The sequence below is a fragment of the Netta rufina genome, assembly GCF_964035555.1.
Source record: "Netta rufina genome assembly, chromosome: 2".
Classification (NCBI taxonomy): Eukaryota; Metazoa; Chordata; class Aves; order Anseriformes; family Anatidae; genus Netta; species Netta rufina.
Window position 1 is genome coordinate 104,168,421 of NC_140124.1, and position 16,973 is coordinate 104,185,393.

Genomic DNA, 16,973 nt, shown 5'->3' on the forward strand with positions numbered 1-16,973 from the left:
CCCCTACCCCCCCCCCCTCCCCTCCCCTCATGGCGGCCGCCGCCATGTCGCAGCCCCCCGAGCGAGCCTCGGAGCTGCGGGAGCTCATCCAGCGGCAGCTCCTCAAGGTGCGTGAGGGGAGGAGTCCTGCCCCTCAGCTTGTTTCCTTAAGGCTTAAGACCCGGGTACTCCAAGTGTTGGATTTTGGGAGAGGCGAGCAGCTTGTAATTAATGGGTTTGCAGACCTAATTAATAGGCGTACGGACCTCTCTCTGAGTAGGGAGGCTCAAGGAGGCTGTCAAAAGCAGCAGAGATGCTAAGTTTTGGTATGCTCTTGGTATTTTTTTATTCGTTAGAGCTGCTTTATTGAGGTAATGTAACTTCTCTGACGAGTTCCTACTAAATTAAAAGACTTAACTGTGTGCAAAAAGGGAGTAATCCTCATGGAGTAGTTATTTCCACGTTCCTGCACTCTTACAGAGTCATAAGTAAGAGTCTTTAGTCATAACTGCTATCAAGGGCTCGTAGTTGTAGCCTATCGTGCATTTTCTTTCAGATGGATGTCCACGGCAGGATCAGAGAAGTTCTTGCTGAGACCATACGTGAGGAGCTAGCACCTGAGCATCAGCAGCTGTCCACAGAAGATCTGATAAAAGCCTTAAGACAACGAGGAATCGTCGATGATGTTATGAAAGAACTTAAATTTGTAACTGTAAGTAGCTGTCAAGGAAGGATAAAATTTTTGCTTATTCTTCTCATTGATGTGGTGTGTTGACAAAGTAGAATCACAGAATGGCTTGGGTTGGAAGGGACCTTAAAGATCACCTGACTCCTACCTCCCTGCCATGGGCAGGGACACCTCCCACCAGACCAGGTTGCCCAAAGCCCCATCCAGCCTGGCCTTGAACACCTCCAGGGATGGGGCATCCACAGCTTCTCTGGGTGGCCTGTGCCAGAGCCTCAGCACCCTCTGAGGGAAGAATTTCTTCCAAACGTCTCATCTAGATCTCTTTTAGCTTAAAGCTGTTCCCCTTTGTCCAATCCCTATGCTCCATGATAAAGAGTCCCTATTCATTTTTCCTGTAGGCTCCCTTTAGATGCTGGAATTTACTTCTAAAGGTTCCTGAGGGTTTACCGATTTGTGATGTTCTGAGAGCAGAGCAGCATAATGTGTGTACTAACGTAGATCTAATGATGATACTGTATTGAAAGTATTTGTTCAGTTTTAAGTCTCACGTACTAGAAGGGAGCATACACAAGGAATGACATCCATTTGAAATGGAGGATTCTTTACATTTTAGAATACTGTGGGAATAGTGCTGTTGCCTCACTTGATACCTTAAAAGTGTCTTAATTGTGATTCCAGGATGTGAATGAAAAGGAGAGGACTTCTGCTTCAAAACCATCAACACATTTTGTTGCTAGAGAACCACCAGTTCTGAAAAAAAGTATGTTGCTTGTTTATTCTTTTTTTTTCTTTTGATCATAGTCTAGAAAGAAATTTGAAGTGTATGATTATTGAATGTGAAATTAGTAATCCAGTATGGACAGGATTCATTTAAATCTCTAAACTGTGGAGAAATAAATGTCTTTCCTGCTTATCTAAAGGATAGCAGTTCATGTAAGCAGCAGATGTCAATGTCACTTAAAGCTTGACTTGTAAGGGTTTCACTTATTTTGCATTAAGATAGTTTCTGTGTATTTTAAAATCACTTTCTTTTAAGGACTTGTTTGTGAAAAAAAAAAAAAAATCACATTTCTATTTTCATGTTAGGTAGCTGATATTTAATGTGCTTCCTAAGTGCTGTTTTTGTAGTCTCTTCATTTTTGTTGCTACGCTTTACAGCTAACATTGACCCAACACGAAGGTATCTTTACCTTCAGGTTCTGGGTGGGAAAGCTTTTCTGGAACATCTTCAGGAACCAGATCCTCTGCCTGGCCAAATCTGTTCTACTTTCACTCTGTGTTTACATTTCCGAAATCAGCGCTTCCGTTCTAAACCCGTTCCCTGTGCCTGTGAGCCAGACTTTAATGATGGTTTTTTACTTGAAGTACACAAGGATAGCCTAGGTAAGGAACTGGTACTGTGGTGTTTTTTTTTTTCCTTTCCCTGACTTTATAGTTATTCTGAAATATATTTGATATTATTTAATATTATTTGGTTGTTGTTTTTTTCCCCTTAATCATGTTTTCCTATGGAAATTGATAGCTGTATTAGGTTTTCCTACTTCTACATTTCTCTCTATTCTTACTTCTTTTCCACTCTAATGTTGGTCTAATTTAAAAGTTACTTTATCCAGAATTGACAGTGAGATAGTAATCTTAAGGATGGTAAGAGATGCTAAGATGGCTGTGATTTTCACTTGTCAGCACAAAGCTTGTGAAGAAGGGGCCAGTATCTCCCTGGAGGTCCTTTAGAAGCCTCCTGGACGTGGTCCTGGGCAACCTGCTCTAGATGGACCTGCTGAAGCAGAGGAGTTGGACCAGATGACCTCCAGACGTCCTGTCCAACCTCCTCCCTTCTGTGAAGAGAGATGTAAACTTGTTACCATATGGAAGGGAGAACACTATTGTACATTCAGTTTGCCTACCAGGCAGGAGACGTCTGCAGAACAGGCAGTTATCTGCAGCCTGCATTACCTGTGCTGTTGGTAGCCAGGGAGCATGGCAGGAGTTAAATGGTAAGGGAGGACTTGTGGAGTAAATAGGGAAGACTTAAGCTGGTGGGATAAAGGAAGAGCGTATTGATGCTGTCCGAGTCCTATAGAAATTCAGGGAGGTATAGTAAATAGACTCAAAGTTACAAAGAGCATGTTTGCAATTGCTTTTACTTAGTGGTACTTTAATATTTACTTTCTTAAATGTTAATCCCATTTTTAATTTGTTGTACAATTAAACCATTTACACTAGGGTAGTCAAATCAAGTAATCTTTTTATCCCCTATCTGAGTCGATTGTAATCTTGCTGTAGCTCCATCCTAATCTGAGTTTGATTTAAGATAGGATCGTTGTTGATGCTTCTAGGTGCAAGATTTTCTTAAAATGCGGTGTTAATGTGTATCTTTCCCTTAATTTGAACGAGAACTTGGGATAATAATATGCTGGCTGTTTTATGTTGGTTTAATAATGGCAGGTGATGGAAGTAAAATGGTGGATGCAACCACCATGTTATCTATATGTGATCCAGTGCACATGGTTCTGATCAAAACAGACACGTTTGGTGAGACAACCCTAGTAGCATCCCATTTCTTGGAGTGGCGATCTGTCCTGGCTGCAGAGAACGGCATAACAAACATTGCTGTGGAACTCCTGGGTGTAGGTAAGAATAAATAATAGGCATATCACGATGACTTAAAATACCATGTACTAAATTTGCTTATAGGCTTAAAGCAGTATTTATGATGGTGCTCAGTCTTAGTTCAACTGGAAAATTACTGTAAGGTATCCTTAGGAAATGTTTAGGTAAGAGACTAATGGTCAGATGCTTGTGTTAAGAAAATATTAAAAATGAGTGTTCCAGTGTCTGGGAATTCCCACAATTGGTTTTCTGCAGAATCTGGGTAAATTATCAAAACAAACAGACATAAATCAACCAGTGCATCTCCAGGAATCTGTCAGGCCAATGCACCAAAGAGTAAAGTCCAGCTTGTGTCCCTTTCTTAGCAAACTAGCAATTGCTAGAGAAAGTAATCTGTGCTCTGCTGCCTTGTAGTCACATAGCTGGAAGGACACTTTCTGATAGAAGGGATAAACAGCTTTGTTTAGGTGCTTAGCTATCAGTATACACGTGTATCTTTGTGTGTCACCTGTCACCACTCCCTGTTTCAGGTGTTTCATCCTAATTGTTCAGGACAATACAATTTAATGGATAAAGGTTAAATCCAGGACTCAATGTATCATGACTTCCTACTAGTTATCCCAGAACTTGGTCAAGTTACAGCTGAGCCATTTGAGTATTCTTTATCACAGTTTCTCTACTAGTTAGTTAAGCAAGGCCCTTGCTAGTTTCAAGAGAGTAAACTATATTTTAAAAATATTTTGAAAATAGCATATACTGTGTAAGTCATGCTTAACTCTTACCACCTTTGCCTATTTTTTGGATGATTTAGTGCACAGTTTTATCCAGTGAACATAAATAGATTTATGTTTATTTACTGATACGTTTGTTTGCAATTTCAGGATAAAATAATGCTAACTTTACTAAGCAATATGGGTTTGGATAGACTCTCAGGTAGACAGCTTTTAATTTATAACAAATAACCTTTGAAATATATGAAAATAACTTGTTTGTTGCTTGTATGGGTGATGGGAGAAATTCTAATCTACTTCTCATTATTTTTTTTCCTAAGTAATAAGGTACAAATCCAGTTAATCAAGTGCTTTTTGTCCTCTTTTAAACTAGTCATTGTACAAAATTCATCAAGAACATCAAAGCATGCTGGCAACTCAGATATATAGACAAACCACTACGTGAGGTTTCTGTTGCTCATACTGCATGTAATTCCATATCTCTTGTAATTTACTTCTTCTCACTGTTTATGGAGCCCAAAACTTTAAGCGTTATGCATTAGTATTTTAAACATTATTATTTGTATGGCATTCTGGGTCCTTCATAAAAAAAACGTATTGAGTGAAATGAAATGGACCCTATTCTAACTACTTAAATCTGAGCTACCTGTGTTGTCAGTAGGAACAGGCACACTTACAGTGTGGCTTTTCTAATCAATTTTAGATGCCTCAAAATAGATGCCTTATTCTAGACACTTATAGAACACCATTCAACACATTGTATGTCCTGATATTGGCTGCAAAGAGAGCCACGGGTATTTTCTCAGATCTAGGTGTCTGTTTCTTTGGCCCTATTACCCTTTCTTTCAGTCTTACTTGAGTTAAACTTTAAATGAAGATGCTTATGTTGTATGTACTTAAAGAAGTGTAATTGTTTCTTGTGATTATATAATTAAAACAATAATTTATTCCTGTGTCACTGATGTGTCTGAGTAAAAGGAATTTAAAGGGACTGATTGAAATGTATTTTGGTTCGAAGGTTCAGAATCAAAGGTTTCTGTTGGTGTTTTGAACATCAGACTTGAAATGTATCCACAACTCAGTAAGACGCTGTCTCCAGAAATAACTAATACTCAAGTAAGTAATTTTTGGGAAGGCTGACCTATTCTTTTGGGAGGGGGAAGAGGGGGATCTCAGTATAGAATTACTCATGTAGACGTTGGGGGCTGTGGGTTTTTGAGTGTTCAATAGTATTTTTTTTTTTCACTCAATTTAAATATAATTGCCTCTTTTAAACTACTTTGTTTATACTGATCATTACTTTATTTGAAATATTACTGTATGTAGTTTTTCTAATTGCCCATATCAAAGCTTCAAGAAATGAGTATGAAATACTTACGTTTCTTCAGATACTATGTTTCCTTGCTCTCTTTTTCCATTTGAAAAATAATTTCAACAGTCAGCTATTCTGCTTGAAAAGCCAGTAAATGGTGGCCTGAAGGCGCATGCAGATATTACTCCACGCTTCACAAGCTGAGTAATCCTTCTGTACAGACATGCATCACTGAAGATGAACACTACTTCAGTCAAGCTTGAGCCTACAAACAAGAAATGTAAATTGAGGTTTTCACTCGTTGGATTTTCATTTTAAAATACTATTCTTTTGCATTGGTGTGGGCATGCCATGTAAATATTAAGCTGTATTTTACCTAAGACAGGATTTGGTGTTGATACACTTATTGATTACATTTTTGTTCTTGTTTGGAATTAGTATATGTGTCATCTGTTATGTTTATTTTCTTACCTGCAGTTTACTTTGGAACGTCAGAAGACAGCAGAAAAAGAACGACTGTTTCTTGTGTATGCTAAACAGTGGTGGAGGGAATACCTACAGATCAGGCCTACACACAACACGAGGCTAGTAAAGATCTTTGCACAGGTTTGTAAATTTTATGAATATGCTTACCTGTTATTTAAGTTATCTTTTTATTCTTAGATTTTTAAAGTTTATGTACGTAGAATCTGTATAGATTTATGATGTGGCCACGTTCCAGTCAGGGCTACATGTGGTTTAGCATGCTGAAAATGAAATTTTAAGGATTAAACTTGTGTGGCTTTACTGAAGCTTAATACCATTATGTAGAAACAAGTCCTCCTGGCACCCCTACAGAGGAGGTAATAAAGCCTCCTTAGTCCTTTCCTGAATAACCACAAATGTCAAAGGCTTAAGACAATAAAGACAATAAGAATTTAAGTCAGTAGAGATCATAAATGAAAGAAAGAAATGGGGAGGGAAAGATGATGCAAGGGCAATCACCACCTCCTACCAGCAGACTACTGACCAGCCAGTCTCCAAGTAGCAGTGGGAACACATGAGGTTATCAGAATTGTGTGATAACTCAGTTATTATCCACTTTTTACATGTAGTGCAGAAGCATATATTACGTGCTTTTTTTTTTTTTTTTTTTTTTTTTTTTTGCTTGATGACAATGTGGAAACTGACAGCAGATGGAGCACAAACTGTTCTTTTCTGTCTAGAATATCCTACCAGTTACAGAGCCAGTGGAAAACCTAGTTATAGTGTCTCTCTGAATTAATTGCATTAATGGTCTTGTGTCTTAATTTTAAAAGAATTTTTCTGTCTCAGTATTTTTGAATTACAATTATTTGGGAGAGAATAAATTCTATCGCAAAGAAAGGTGGTCTAAAATCTATCTTTTGTGATATTTTCATTGCTGCAAAGTAACTACTTTATATTTACATCGCTTGCACCCCTCCCCTTTTTCCTATTATTCCCCCATGAGTTTTTCTCGCTTGCACCCTTCCCCTTCTCTTCCCCAGCCCTGCTGCAGGAGAATTAGAGAGCGACTGGGTGGGGGCTCACAGCCACTGGTGGGGCTGTGAACACCACACCCTTGTTTGGAAGGTGATGCTGCTACTGAACACACCTGGTACAGCCAGAATGGGAGGTGTCACTTCCGTGAAGAGAAACAGGAGGCACTTCAGGAAGTTTTAACAGTGCTGTTTGTTTTTATATGTTAAGGATGAAAATGGAGTGAACCGTCCAGTGTGTTCCTATGTCAGACCACTTCGAGCAGGCCGCTTGCTAGACACACCTAGGCAGGCGGCGCGGTTTGTCAGTGTCCTGGGTTATGAAAGAGCTCCTGTCATTGGAGGAGGAGGTGGCAAACAGGAACAGTGGTGCACCCTTCTTGCTTTCATATGTAGAAACAAGGTATGTGCAAATAGTCTGTGTGTGACACCTTGTCATTGGTATGTTCTAACTGAGGTTAGTCATTAAAAACAGGCTGTGAAAGGTGGATTTGGTCCATCTCAGAGAATTCTCTCTTGCAGATGGCTTATTTAAGATATTTTTAGAGACCCAGGTATTAAATGGTAGATGAGCAGGCTCTCGAGCAGGCTTGCTTTCTTTTCTGCTCTTGTTGAGGTCCAATTTCCAATACATTTTTCAATTCTGTTGGACAATGAGGTTGCTACATTGGCTCTAAGATCCTATGTGGTTATGCAGTGAATTGATCCTAGTGCATAGGCCACTAGTTTTCTTCCTGGATAATCCTAGAATTATTGGAAAAGTCTGTTTTGAAAAACACCTTTTGTATGTATATGTACTAAAACATATTGATGGTAAGTCTTTGTATTCAGTTTTTGCAAGATAAGGTTTTTCACTAGAAGTTACTGCCTAGTCCAATATTTATATCACATGGCTATAATAAATGAAATAATTATAATCCAGAATGAGTTACAATTTCTCAGGTATCAATACAAGTGATACCACTCCCTTTTAATAGCTCTTTGGAGTGATCACTGCTTTTCATCAGAACTGAGATACTTCTGCATTCAAAAACCGTCTCACTGATGAGATAATTGATGATGATGATAATTAAAAAGATTTGCTGTTCTTGGCAGCAGGAGCTATATCTCATTTTTTAGATCATTCTCAAAGACCACACAGCAAAGGCATTAGCTGTTGTCTCTGAATATAGATTTAGATGAGATGTTTGGAAGAAATTCTTCCTGCAAAGAGTGGTGAGGATGTGGCACAGGCTGCCCAGAGAAGCTGTGGCTGCCCCATCCCTGGAGGTGTTCAAGGCCAGGCTGGATGGGGTTTTGGGCAACCTGGTCTGGTGGGAGGTGTCCCTGCCCGTGGTGGGGGACTAGAAGCAGGTGATCTTTAAGGTCCCTTCCTACCCAAACCATCCTGTGACTATAACACAGTATCACACAGAGGTACCAGCCATGTAAAGGCAAGCTCTGAGCTACCTGCTGGCTTTCAGATGAAAGTGATGAGAGTGAATTTGAGTTTGAGGACTGTTATGGTTGGAGATACAGAGAAAGGGCAGTGTAGTGGAAAGCTATGCAGAAAATAGCTGAATTTAGCTCCTGCGACACCAGGTGGACCATTTTTACTTTTCTTAAGAAAAACAGCGTGGCATTAGATTGTTTTAACACTAGTAGTGAGCTAAGCAGCACACAGCTGCTCACCCACTCTCCCCAAGTGGGATAGGAGAGAGAATTGGAAAGGTAAGAAAGAACTCATGGGTCAAGGTAAGGGTGTTTAATAAGTAAAGCAAATGCTGCATGCACAAGCAGCGCAGAGCATGGAGTTTGTTCACTGCTTCCCATCGACAGGCAGATGTTCAGCCACTCCCAGCCAAGCAGGGCTCATCACGCATAATGATTTCTTGGGAAGACAAACACCATTGCTCCCAGTGTCGTCCCCCCCTTCCTCCTCCTTTCCCCCAGTTGTTATTGCTGAGCATGGCCCCAGACGGTGTGGGACAGCCCCTGGGCCAGCTGTCCTGGCCGTGACCTCCCCAGCCTGGTGGCTGGCAAGACGTGAGAAGCAGAAAGGTCCTTGGCTCTGTGCGAGCACTGCTCTGCAGCGACTGAAACATCCCTCTGTTATCACCACTATTGTCATCAAAAGTCCAAAACACAGAATTGTGTGAGCCTTTATGAATAAAATTAACTCTATCCCAGCCAAAACAATGACACATTATTAACACAGTTTCAAGAAAAACCTGGTTTAGATCTACTTATTTGGATATTTGCTTTGTACATTCTGGTAGGGGAAGATTGTGCTATTTCCGTATTAAATGCTGTGCTTTATATTATGAAGGCTTTGTTGCATGAGGAACTTCTTTCTGTTACAGCTAACAGTTGTCTAATTTTTTGTCCTCATGTGTTCTTCACATGAAAAAATTGGTAGCAATAAGTTGATGAAGAAAACTTTTTCTGCTTTGAAGGAAGTGCAGCTGACATGACTTTCAGCTTTTCTATAGTCACATGTCACATCTGTGGGAGGTCTTAAATTAAAAAATTAAAGTAAAATTACAGTAGATCTGTATTTTATTCAGTGACTATATTTCCTAACTATGAAAATACTATATAATTTCTGATACTGTCTTGGGTAGTTGCCTTATATACCTATTTACTTTTAATTTGAACATTGATCTGTGAAGACAATGTTCAAATTAAAAGAGGTTCTGGTTTTGTTTTACTTGAAGTTATCCTTAAAAGATATGTTTTCCAGTATTAGTTACACACTGTACTTAAATCTGAAATAAAAATAGTCTGCAATGAGACTAAAACAATTTATTCTGTTACAGAAAACCAAAACTTTACCACAAGAAAGAATTCTTTACTTATCAGAGAAGCTAACCAGCTACTGGTATAGAATAACAAGATTTTTTTGTAAAATTAGCCTGGAAATTTCAGAATAGTTTGTACTGGTTAGTTTTCACATTATACAGTTAGCAGAATTAAACTAGTTCATGATTTTGGCCATCTTTGCTTCTCCTGCCTAAATAGGAGGGAAGTGTGACTTATTAAATAACAATTGGAGACATAGAATTGTTTTTCTTTCTTTAATATTTTTAGCTGTGCCTGATACTTAAGCCAACTTACAAATGCTTACTGTCTAGGGTGACTGTGAAGATCATGCTAACCTTCTGTGCAGCCTTCTTCTTGGATATGGATTGGAAGCCTTTGTGTGCGTGGGAACAAAAGCAAAAGGAGTCCCCCACACTTGGGTAATGACTTGTGGAACTGATGGAACAATTACCTTTTGGGAGAGCCTAACGGGGCATAGGTGAGTTAACAGAATGTGAGAGAACTGAACAAGGTGTATTGAGATCTGTGTAGTTCTTTGGTTATATATATATTTTTTTTTTAGTCTCTACATTCTGTCATACATGTATAACTAAGTATTTAAGTGTCTAGGAGGCTTTTGTCTTCGAATTTGTGTTCTGTGTTCTGCTGCTGTTTGAAGAGTAACTGGTTCAGAGTGAGGTGAAGTATTTCATCAGTTTGTAATGTACTTTTCAGTAGTTTAATACAGTATAGTGGCTGTTTTGTCTTAGGGCAGCTGATTGTCTTCATTTATGAAGAAGGAGATGAAAGCTGATATGATTGTTTAGGAGTCCATATGTGGTTTTTTGTTTGGTTGGTTTTTTAATCTTAGTTCATCTGTGAAATCAGTGTTGCATTACTTTGTTCCCCTACAGAAATCTCTGTGAGTTCTCTGAACTCCTCTCACACTTGAGTCATTTTAGAAGGGCACGTTGTTGTTCTGTATTCTAAAGCTTCTGGTACCTGTTTGTTAAAAATTCTTTTCCTTTTTTGTCGTTCTGCATGTCCTGTTGCTCAAGGGCATAGAGTGGTACTCAGTCCCAGTTTTTATATCGAAATGAAAAAAATATGTTCAGAACTTCAATGATCAGAAATTCCCATTTTCAGATGACACTCAGCACTATGGTCCAGACCACTATACTTCTTAGTGCTGTTTGAAGCAATAAATTTCTTTGGAAACATAATTTTTGTAATATATAGCTTCAAGTTGTAAGTACAGTGGGACCATATACGTGAATGTAAAACTTCTGGCTTTGTGAAAGGAGCTGATTAATAACCAGTGTTGAAAATAAGCAATTATGTTTTTTGCCAGTGATTATGTATGCTGTGATTAGCATTTTAAGCTGTACTTCCCAAAATGTGATGAACAGTGTGGAAGCTGTATGGGCATGTTTTTATAGTTGCAAAATTTAATTGTTGTTCCGCATTTCCTTGATTAATCAGCTTATTTTCCTACATATAAAGAAGAAAAGTGATGTATTATTGCATTGTATGCTACACCTCCAAAAATGTGTGTAATTACTTTCCTGTATTAGAATTAATAAAATTTCCTCCCCATAATTTATTCTAATAATTAAAAAACTTGCATTATATTTTAAAATGGATAAATGACTTACTTCTGTCCCATCTACATGTTTTTACCTTGACATGAAATAAGGTGCATTAATAAAAATGTGAAATAAGGTGCATTAATAAATAAAAACTGAATGTTTCTGATCAGGTATATCCACAGGCCTATCAACCCTGATGACCCTCCGCTAGTTGAACAACCCAAGCCATTGTATCCCTATCGCACAATAGGTTGTGTCTTCAACCATCACAAGTTCTTTGGAAATTGTCAGCCCACTGACGCTGTGGAGGTCTGCGTGTTTGACCTGCATGATGAGTCTAAATGGAAGCCCATGAGTGGAGAAGCAATAAAATCTGTCTGCTCTCCTGGAGCAGCATCTTCAGTTCCCCCTTTTCCTCCTCTGTGTGCTTCTGCATTAGATGCTGCAGTAACAAGCAATGAGATAGAGTTGCAGCTGAGATTACTGGTCTCGGAACACAGGAAGGTAATCTGCTTTAAAAACTGTTACCGATCTGCTGAGGTGGTAAAGGTGCATGTTTTTTGTGCACTTGTTTTGCGTAGATGTTTGGTTTAAATAGTTGGGCCTTTGTAACGTGTTTTCTATCACCTTTTGCCGAAATGCAAGATGTGAAAACTGAAGTAACTGAAAAACATCTGGGATGACTGCGCTGAATTACTTTAGACATCATACTGACCGTTTGCTGTGGCAGTGCTGCAGTCTCGTGTGGGCTTATTCCCCCCTTTCTCTCTTTCCTGGTCTGTGATTTTTGGCCTACTGACATCTGCAGACCGCGTATGAGTGGTTTGTAAAAGGGCTGAGAAGATAAGCATCCTTAGTGCATCTATCACGTTATTATATCTTACTTTATATGTGTGTCTCTTCCCTTGATGAAAGCAGGCTTTCAGTCTTCAGAGTCTTACTCTGAGTGCTATCCAAAATTAGCAGGTATTTTTAGAAGTTAATTTTGTCCTTTATCAAGATTTCCACGTGTCATAATATACCAGAAATTACTCTTCCTGGACTGAATATGAAGGAGATGGTATTTTCAGTTCCTGATAGCTGATAGCTAGCTCTTTTAGCTGATAGCTGATTGTTTCTTTCTTTTCTTTTTTTTTTTTTTTTTTTTTTCAATGTTAGCTATGTCTTTACTTTTTAATCTCTCCTACCACATAATGCTCAACCTGAGGGTGGCAAGTAATGCTCAGAGTATGAATCTTGTGCAATGTTGAACACTGAATTGGTTAGATTTTTCTACTTGCTTGCATTTGTGTGATGATAGGAGTGCATATACGTACGTATCCATGTTTTGGGAACTTGGTGTGCATTGTTTTTTGCAGTGAATTTCCAGGAAACATTAGGAAAACGTGGTGATTCTTAGTTGATCTTTCCCATATTTCTGTTGCCTATCTTATGCACCAGCACTGTAGTCTTAAATTTCTTCCAAATATACTGTAGCTATAATGCATAGTTTCAACTCTGCTGCTCTTGTTTTAGTTGAGTCTGACTTAGTTTCTTGTTAAGTGTTAAATATTTGGTTGGTGGTGGTTGATTCTTCTGGTTTGGTGTGTGAATCAGTACCTTACCCTTACTGCTTTATGGATTCATATCCATGAACTGCGTGTTAAAGGTTGGTCATGATTTTATTTGAATCTGTACATTATCCAAGCTGATTAACATCCTTATATTTTTTCTGCATGGTTGTCGTCATGTTGTGGCTTGACTCGCAGGATCTTGGCCTTTCTACTGTTTGGGATGACCACCTATCCTATCTGTTGTCACCAGCGTTAGCAGCCTACGAGCTCGAACGTACCACGAGTATTTCTGCTGGAAACGAAGAGTTTCAAGATGCTGTACGAAGAGCAGTACCTGACGGTCACACATTTAAAGGGTTTCCTATCCATTTTGTATACAGAAATGCCAGGAGAGCATTTGCCACGTGTCTTCGGTAAGACTAAGTATAAATTACAACGTATATGTGAAAACCAAGTAGGACCACACAATTACAAATTGCAGGGTTTTTTTTGTTTGCTTTGATAGTAAAGTTTAAAGAAAATCAAGTTCCTTATATAAGATCTGGAACAATAAAGAATAGTTGTTTGATGCACATAATGAATTGAACATCGGGTGCAGAGCTTTTGTGTTAAATGGGTGAGTTCAGTGATAATAGACTGCTGATGGGTTAAATTAAATACTGAGGAGTGTGTTGTCCTTTCCCCTGAAATACAGTTCATTTAATTTCTCTGCTCTTGCTAAGTGATCGTCAGTGGTCTTGTTCTTCTCCAAGACAACAGCCCTTGCGCTATAAAACAATATTGTTTGTATTGACAGATTTGGGATGCTTGTTGTGTGTTAATCATGCTTCAAATAATTGCACTTGTATAACTGAAAACTTTAATAGTAGCTTATTGATATTTGTTGTTACTGTTATTTTTCTTCTCTGTGATATTTGTTACTCTTGTTTTTCTTTTGTCATAGGTCTCCTTTCTGTGAAGAAATAATCTGTTGTAGGGGTGACCAAGTGCGACTTGCAGTTCGTGTACGAGTGTTTACATACCCCGAATCCGCGTGTGCTGTTTGGATCATGTTTGCTTGTAAATACCGCTCTGTCCTTTGAAAAACAAAATCATGCATGCCTCTTTGGATCTGCAAAATAACGTATCTGCAGTATATGCAAATGATGCAGTTAAACTAATATTGTATTTTTACATAGGTGCCACGGATTTTGAATACTGTATTGTGTGAAGTGAATTGTATACACGATAATTGTATTTATAAAGAGAGTTTATTTTAATAAAAGCAACTTTAATACTTACAGGAATGTTGTATGTTTCCTTTCCACCGTGGAAATGTATTTCCATCTCTCTTGGAGCTGGCAATAGCTTCTAAGTTCAGCACCTAGGATCAGTTCAGTTGGGTATAGGAAATCTTATTAATCTATGAATGCGATAATTTATGGGGGTTCTTTGTACTTTCAAAATTAAGATTTGGATACCAGAACACGTGGATAGCTGTGCTGAGTTAGATAAAGTCTGTCTGACCTCATGCCTTTTCCCTGAAAATAATATCACAGACTCACAGAATTGTCTAGGTTGGAAGAGACCTCAAGATCATCGAGTCCAACCTCTAAAATACGTCATGGATGATTGGAGGAAGAAAAAAAAAAAAACCTGCAGAGGCTCATTTCTGTAATACCTCTCCCCTTTCTGACAGGGGAGAGGTATTAGAGAAATGCCTTTAAAAAAGGCCTTCGCTGAGCCACCCCTCGCAGCCGCAGCAGCAGCAGCAGCAGCAGGGGGCTGTGCGGGCGCCGCCGTGCCGGGGGGCGGGCGGCAGGGGGCGCTGCGGGGCGCGGGGCCGCCATTGCGCGGCTCGGAGCCGTTCCCCCCGCGGCGGCGGCAGCGCCAGCGCCAGCGCCGGGGCCGCTCCTCCCGCCCCGGCCGCCCGCTGCCCGCCCGCCTGGGCCGGGCTGTCCGGCGGCCTGGCGGCACTGGCGGGGCGAGGAGGATGAGCGCTAGGAGCGGCAGCAGCAGCACAAGGAGGAGCAGCAGCAGCAGTGCGAGCAGTACCAGCAGCAGCAGCAGTAGGAGCAGCAGCAGCAGCAGCAGCAGCGCTGGGCGCTGAGCCGCGCAGGGCATGGCGCTGCCGGGGGAGCGCGGCTCCGAGCCGCAGCCCGGCGCCTCCCGCCCCGCTGCTGCCGCCGCCGTTGCCGCCACCGACGATGAGGACGGAGAACCAGGAGGAGGAGGAGGAGGAGGGCAACCGGAGGCGCTGTCGCTGGAGGAGATCCTGCGGCTGTACAACCAGCCCATCAACGAGGAGCAGGCGTGGGCCGTCTGCTACCAGTGCTGCGGCTGGCTGCGGGCCCGCGCCCGCCGCCGGGAGACCCCCGCGGGCAGACCGGGGGCAGCCGCGCACCTCCGCGTCTGGAGGGACGGAGCCGTCAGCATGGAGCAGGGCGAGCCCCGGCGGCCGCCCCACGGCGCCGAGGGTAAGGGGCGAGCACCCCCGAAAGCCCCCCTCCACCGCCTTTGGCCGCGGGACCCGCGCCCGGGGAGGCTGCGGGGTGTGCGGGGTTTATCTGGGTTTATCCGGGTTTATCTGGGTGTGGGGGTTTAGGGGGTTTTCAGCCTAAACCCAGCCGGCACGGGGATGAGGCATCGTCCTCATCGCGCATCCGTGGTGCTCCCCGCTGTCAGGCTAGCCGGATTCAGCGTCGCTGAAATTGGGGGAAATTCAGACAATTTGGGGTTTTTCAGGCTGGTGAATGCACAGTGGGGTCAGTGCGTGGGTGTTGTGCTGCGTGCTGCGGGTCGGCCAGTGCGGGGCCAGCAGTACCCACAAATAACGAAAAATGCAGAATGGAAGAGGGGCTGCGACTTCCCCCCACAACTTCAGTGGGTCTCATAACCATTTCCACCTGAATACGGGCTGATGTGCTCTCGTGTTTTTTAAAAATAGGTGATGGTAATGTTAATAAAATGCCAGACCGGCACCCGGAGGTGCTGGGGAAACATTTGCCCGGCCAGTGGATTTGTGTGCCCCATGAGCGCAGAACCAGGCATTGCACCCCGTGTGCTGCTTCTGCTTTTAGTGTTTTGGGGTGGGATCAGGCTTCTTCTTCTCTCTCACGTCAGCTGTAGGAAAGGCAGTGATTTAGTAGGTGTTTCTTTTTGTTGTTACCATTTCCTTGCTGTTTGTGGCCTCATTCTGTTGCCTCTTAATGTTTTTAATGGCCTGTGGAGTGTATCTGAACGTGAGGCTCAGGCCCCGCTCTGGCACACACACGCAGATGTCCGTAACCCCCTGGGAGGGCATGAGGGGACCACCAGGCATGCACCCCTCTGATACCTGTAATTAACAGGCGAGGAAGGGAGCTCGGGGCCAGATGTCGCCTGCCAGACCATGCTCAGCGATCCCACGTCTGTATCTGCCTGCCCCAAGTCATCCCAGCATCCACACCTCCGAATACGCCCGTGCAGCACGGGCTGTGCTCGGCCTTCACGCTTTTACAAAAGATTTGTAGGACTACCTGGCAACAACATGAATCCAAGATTCTGTTTTTCTTTGGTTTGCGGAGCCTGTGGCAGGTTTCCACTGGAAATCGCCATTTGCATGGTGCGGTGGATGCTGCGTGGAAGAGCCGGCAGCAGGCTTGCTGCTCTTTGGTATCTTTTGAACTGTCCCAGTTCTTTTCCTTATTGCTCCCTGCAATGTCCTTGGGTGATGATTAATGAGCGTTGCGAGCCTCCTTCATCTCAAGCCTCTCAAAGGGATAGTTATTCTTACGCTCGGGTATTCAGCTTAGCAGCAATGAAAACTTGAGAGCTGCTGCCCTGGTGCTATGGCTAGGGGAGCCCTGTGCAGCAGCATAGACCCTGAAGCCGTCTGGCCACGTTAATTTTACTCTTGAGATACAAATTAAAGCTGTCCTAAGAAGTACTGATTATGTAGAAATGGGTGGTGCGTTTCCAGACCCATTTCCTGTGAATCAGTTCTCGGGCTAATGCACAATACTTGAAATTCCGACTGAAAATACCTAGAAATTGAACAAAATGTCCTTGAGGTAGGAAAGAAAGATGAGTTTCACTGATATGGATGGCAAGAAAACAACCTTGAAGTCAGATCCCTGTCATTAACCAAAACCAGAGAACAATTTTAAAATGTTCGTCTCAGTTTTACCTGCGTAGTCTGCTAATCCTCGGATCCTTAGTTATCTCTTTTTTTTTTTTTTCCTTTAATCAGGTATGTTTTGGTTACATAGAA

At 41.6% G+C, this 16,973-nt stretch overlaps 2 protein-coding genes across 2 annotated transcripts in view; both read left to right on the forward strand.

The window, feature by feature from the left end:
• The first annotated feature begins 34 nt into the window (after positions 1 to 34).
• CEP76 (centrosomal protein 76) lies at positions 35 to 13,917 on the forward strand. Its single transcript, XM_084283079.1, has 12 exons — positions 35 to 107; positions 536 to 691; positions 1,346 to 1,427; positions 1,826 to 2,050; positions 3,113 to 3,298; positions 5,027 to 5,124; positions 5,798 to 5,926; positions 7,031 to 7,222; positions 9,933 to 10,099; positions 11,360 to 11,693; positions 12,938 to 13,155; positions 13,686 to 13,917. The coding sequence occupies exons 1-12, from the start codon at positions 45 to 47 to the stop codon at positions 13,822 to 13,824; spliced, it is 1,989 nt and encodes a 662-aa protein (XP_084139205.1). The 5' UTR covers positions 35 to 44; the 3' UTR covers positions 13,825 to 13,917.
• A 926-nt stretch (positions 13,918 to 14,843) lies between these two features.
• Positions 14,844 to 16,973, forward strand: part of SPIRE1 (spire type actin nucleation factor 1) — a gene marked incomplete at both ends in the record, with an annotated part of 122,961 nt that continues 120,831 nt past the window's right edge. The window contains one exon of the mRNA XM_084283080.1: positions 14,844 to 15,198. Within this exon, the coding sequence (XP_084139206.1) occupies positions 14,844 to 15,198 (355 nt within the window). The remainder of the gene's footprint in view (positions 15,199 to 16,973) is intronic.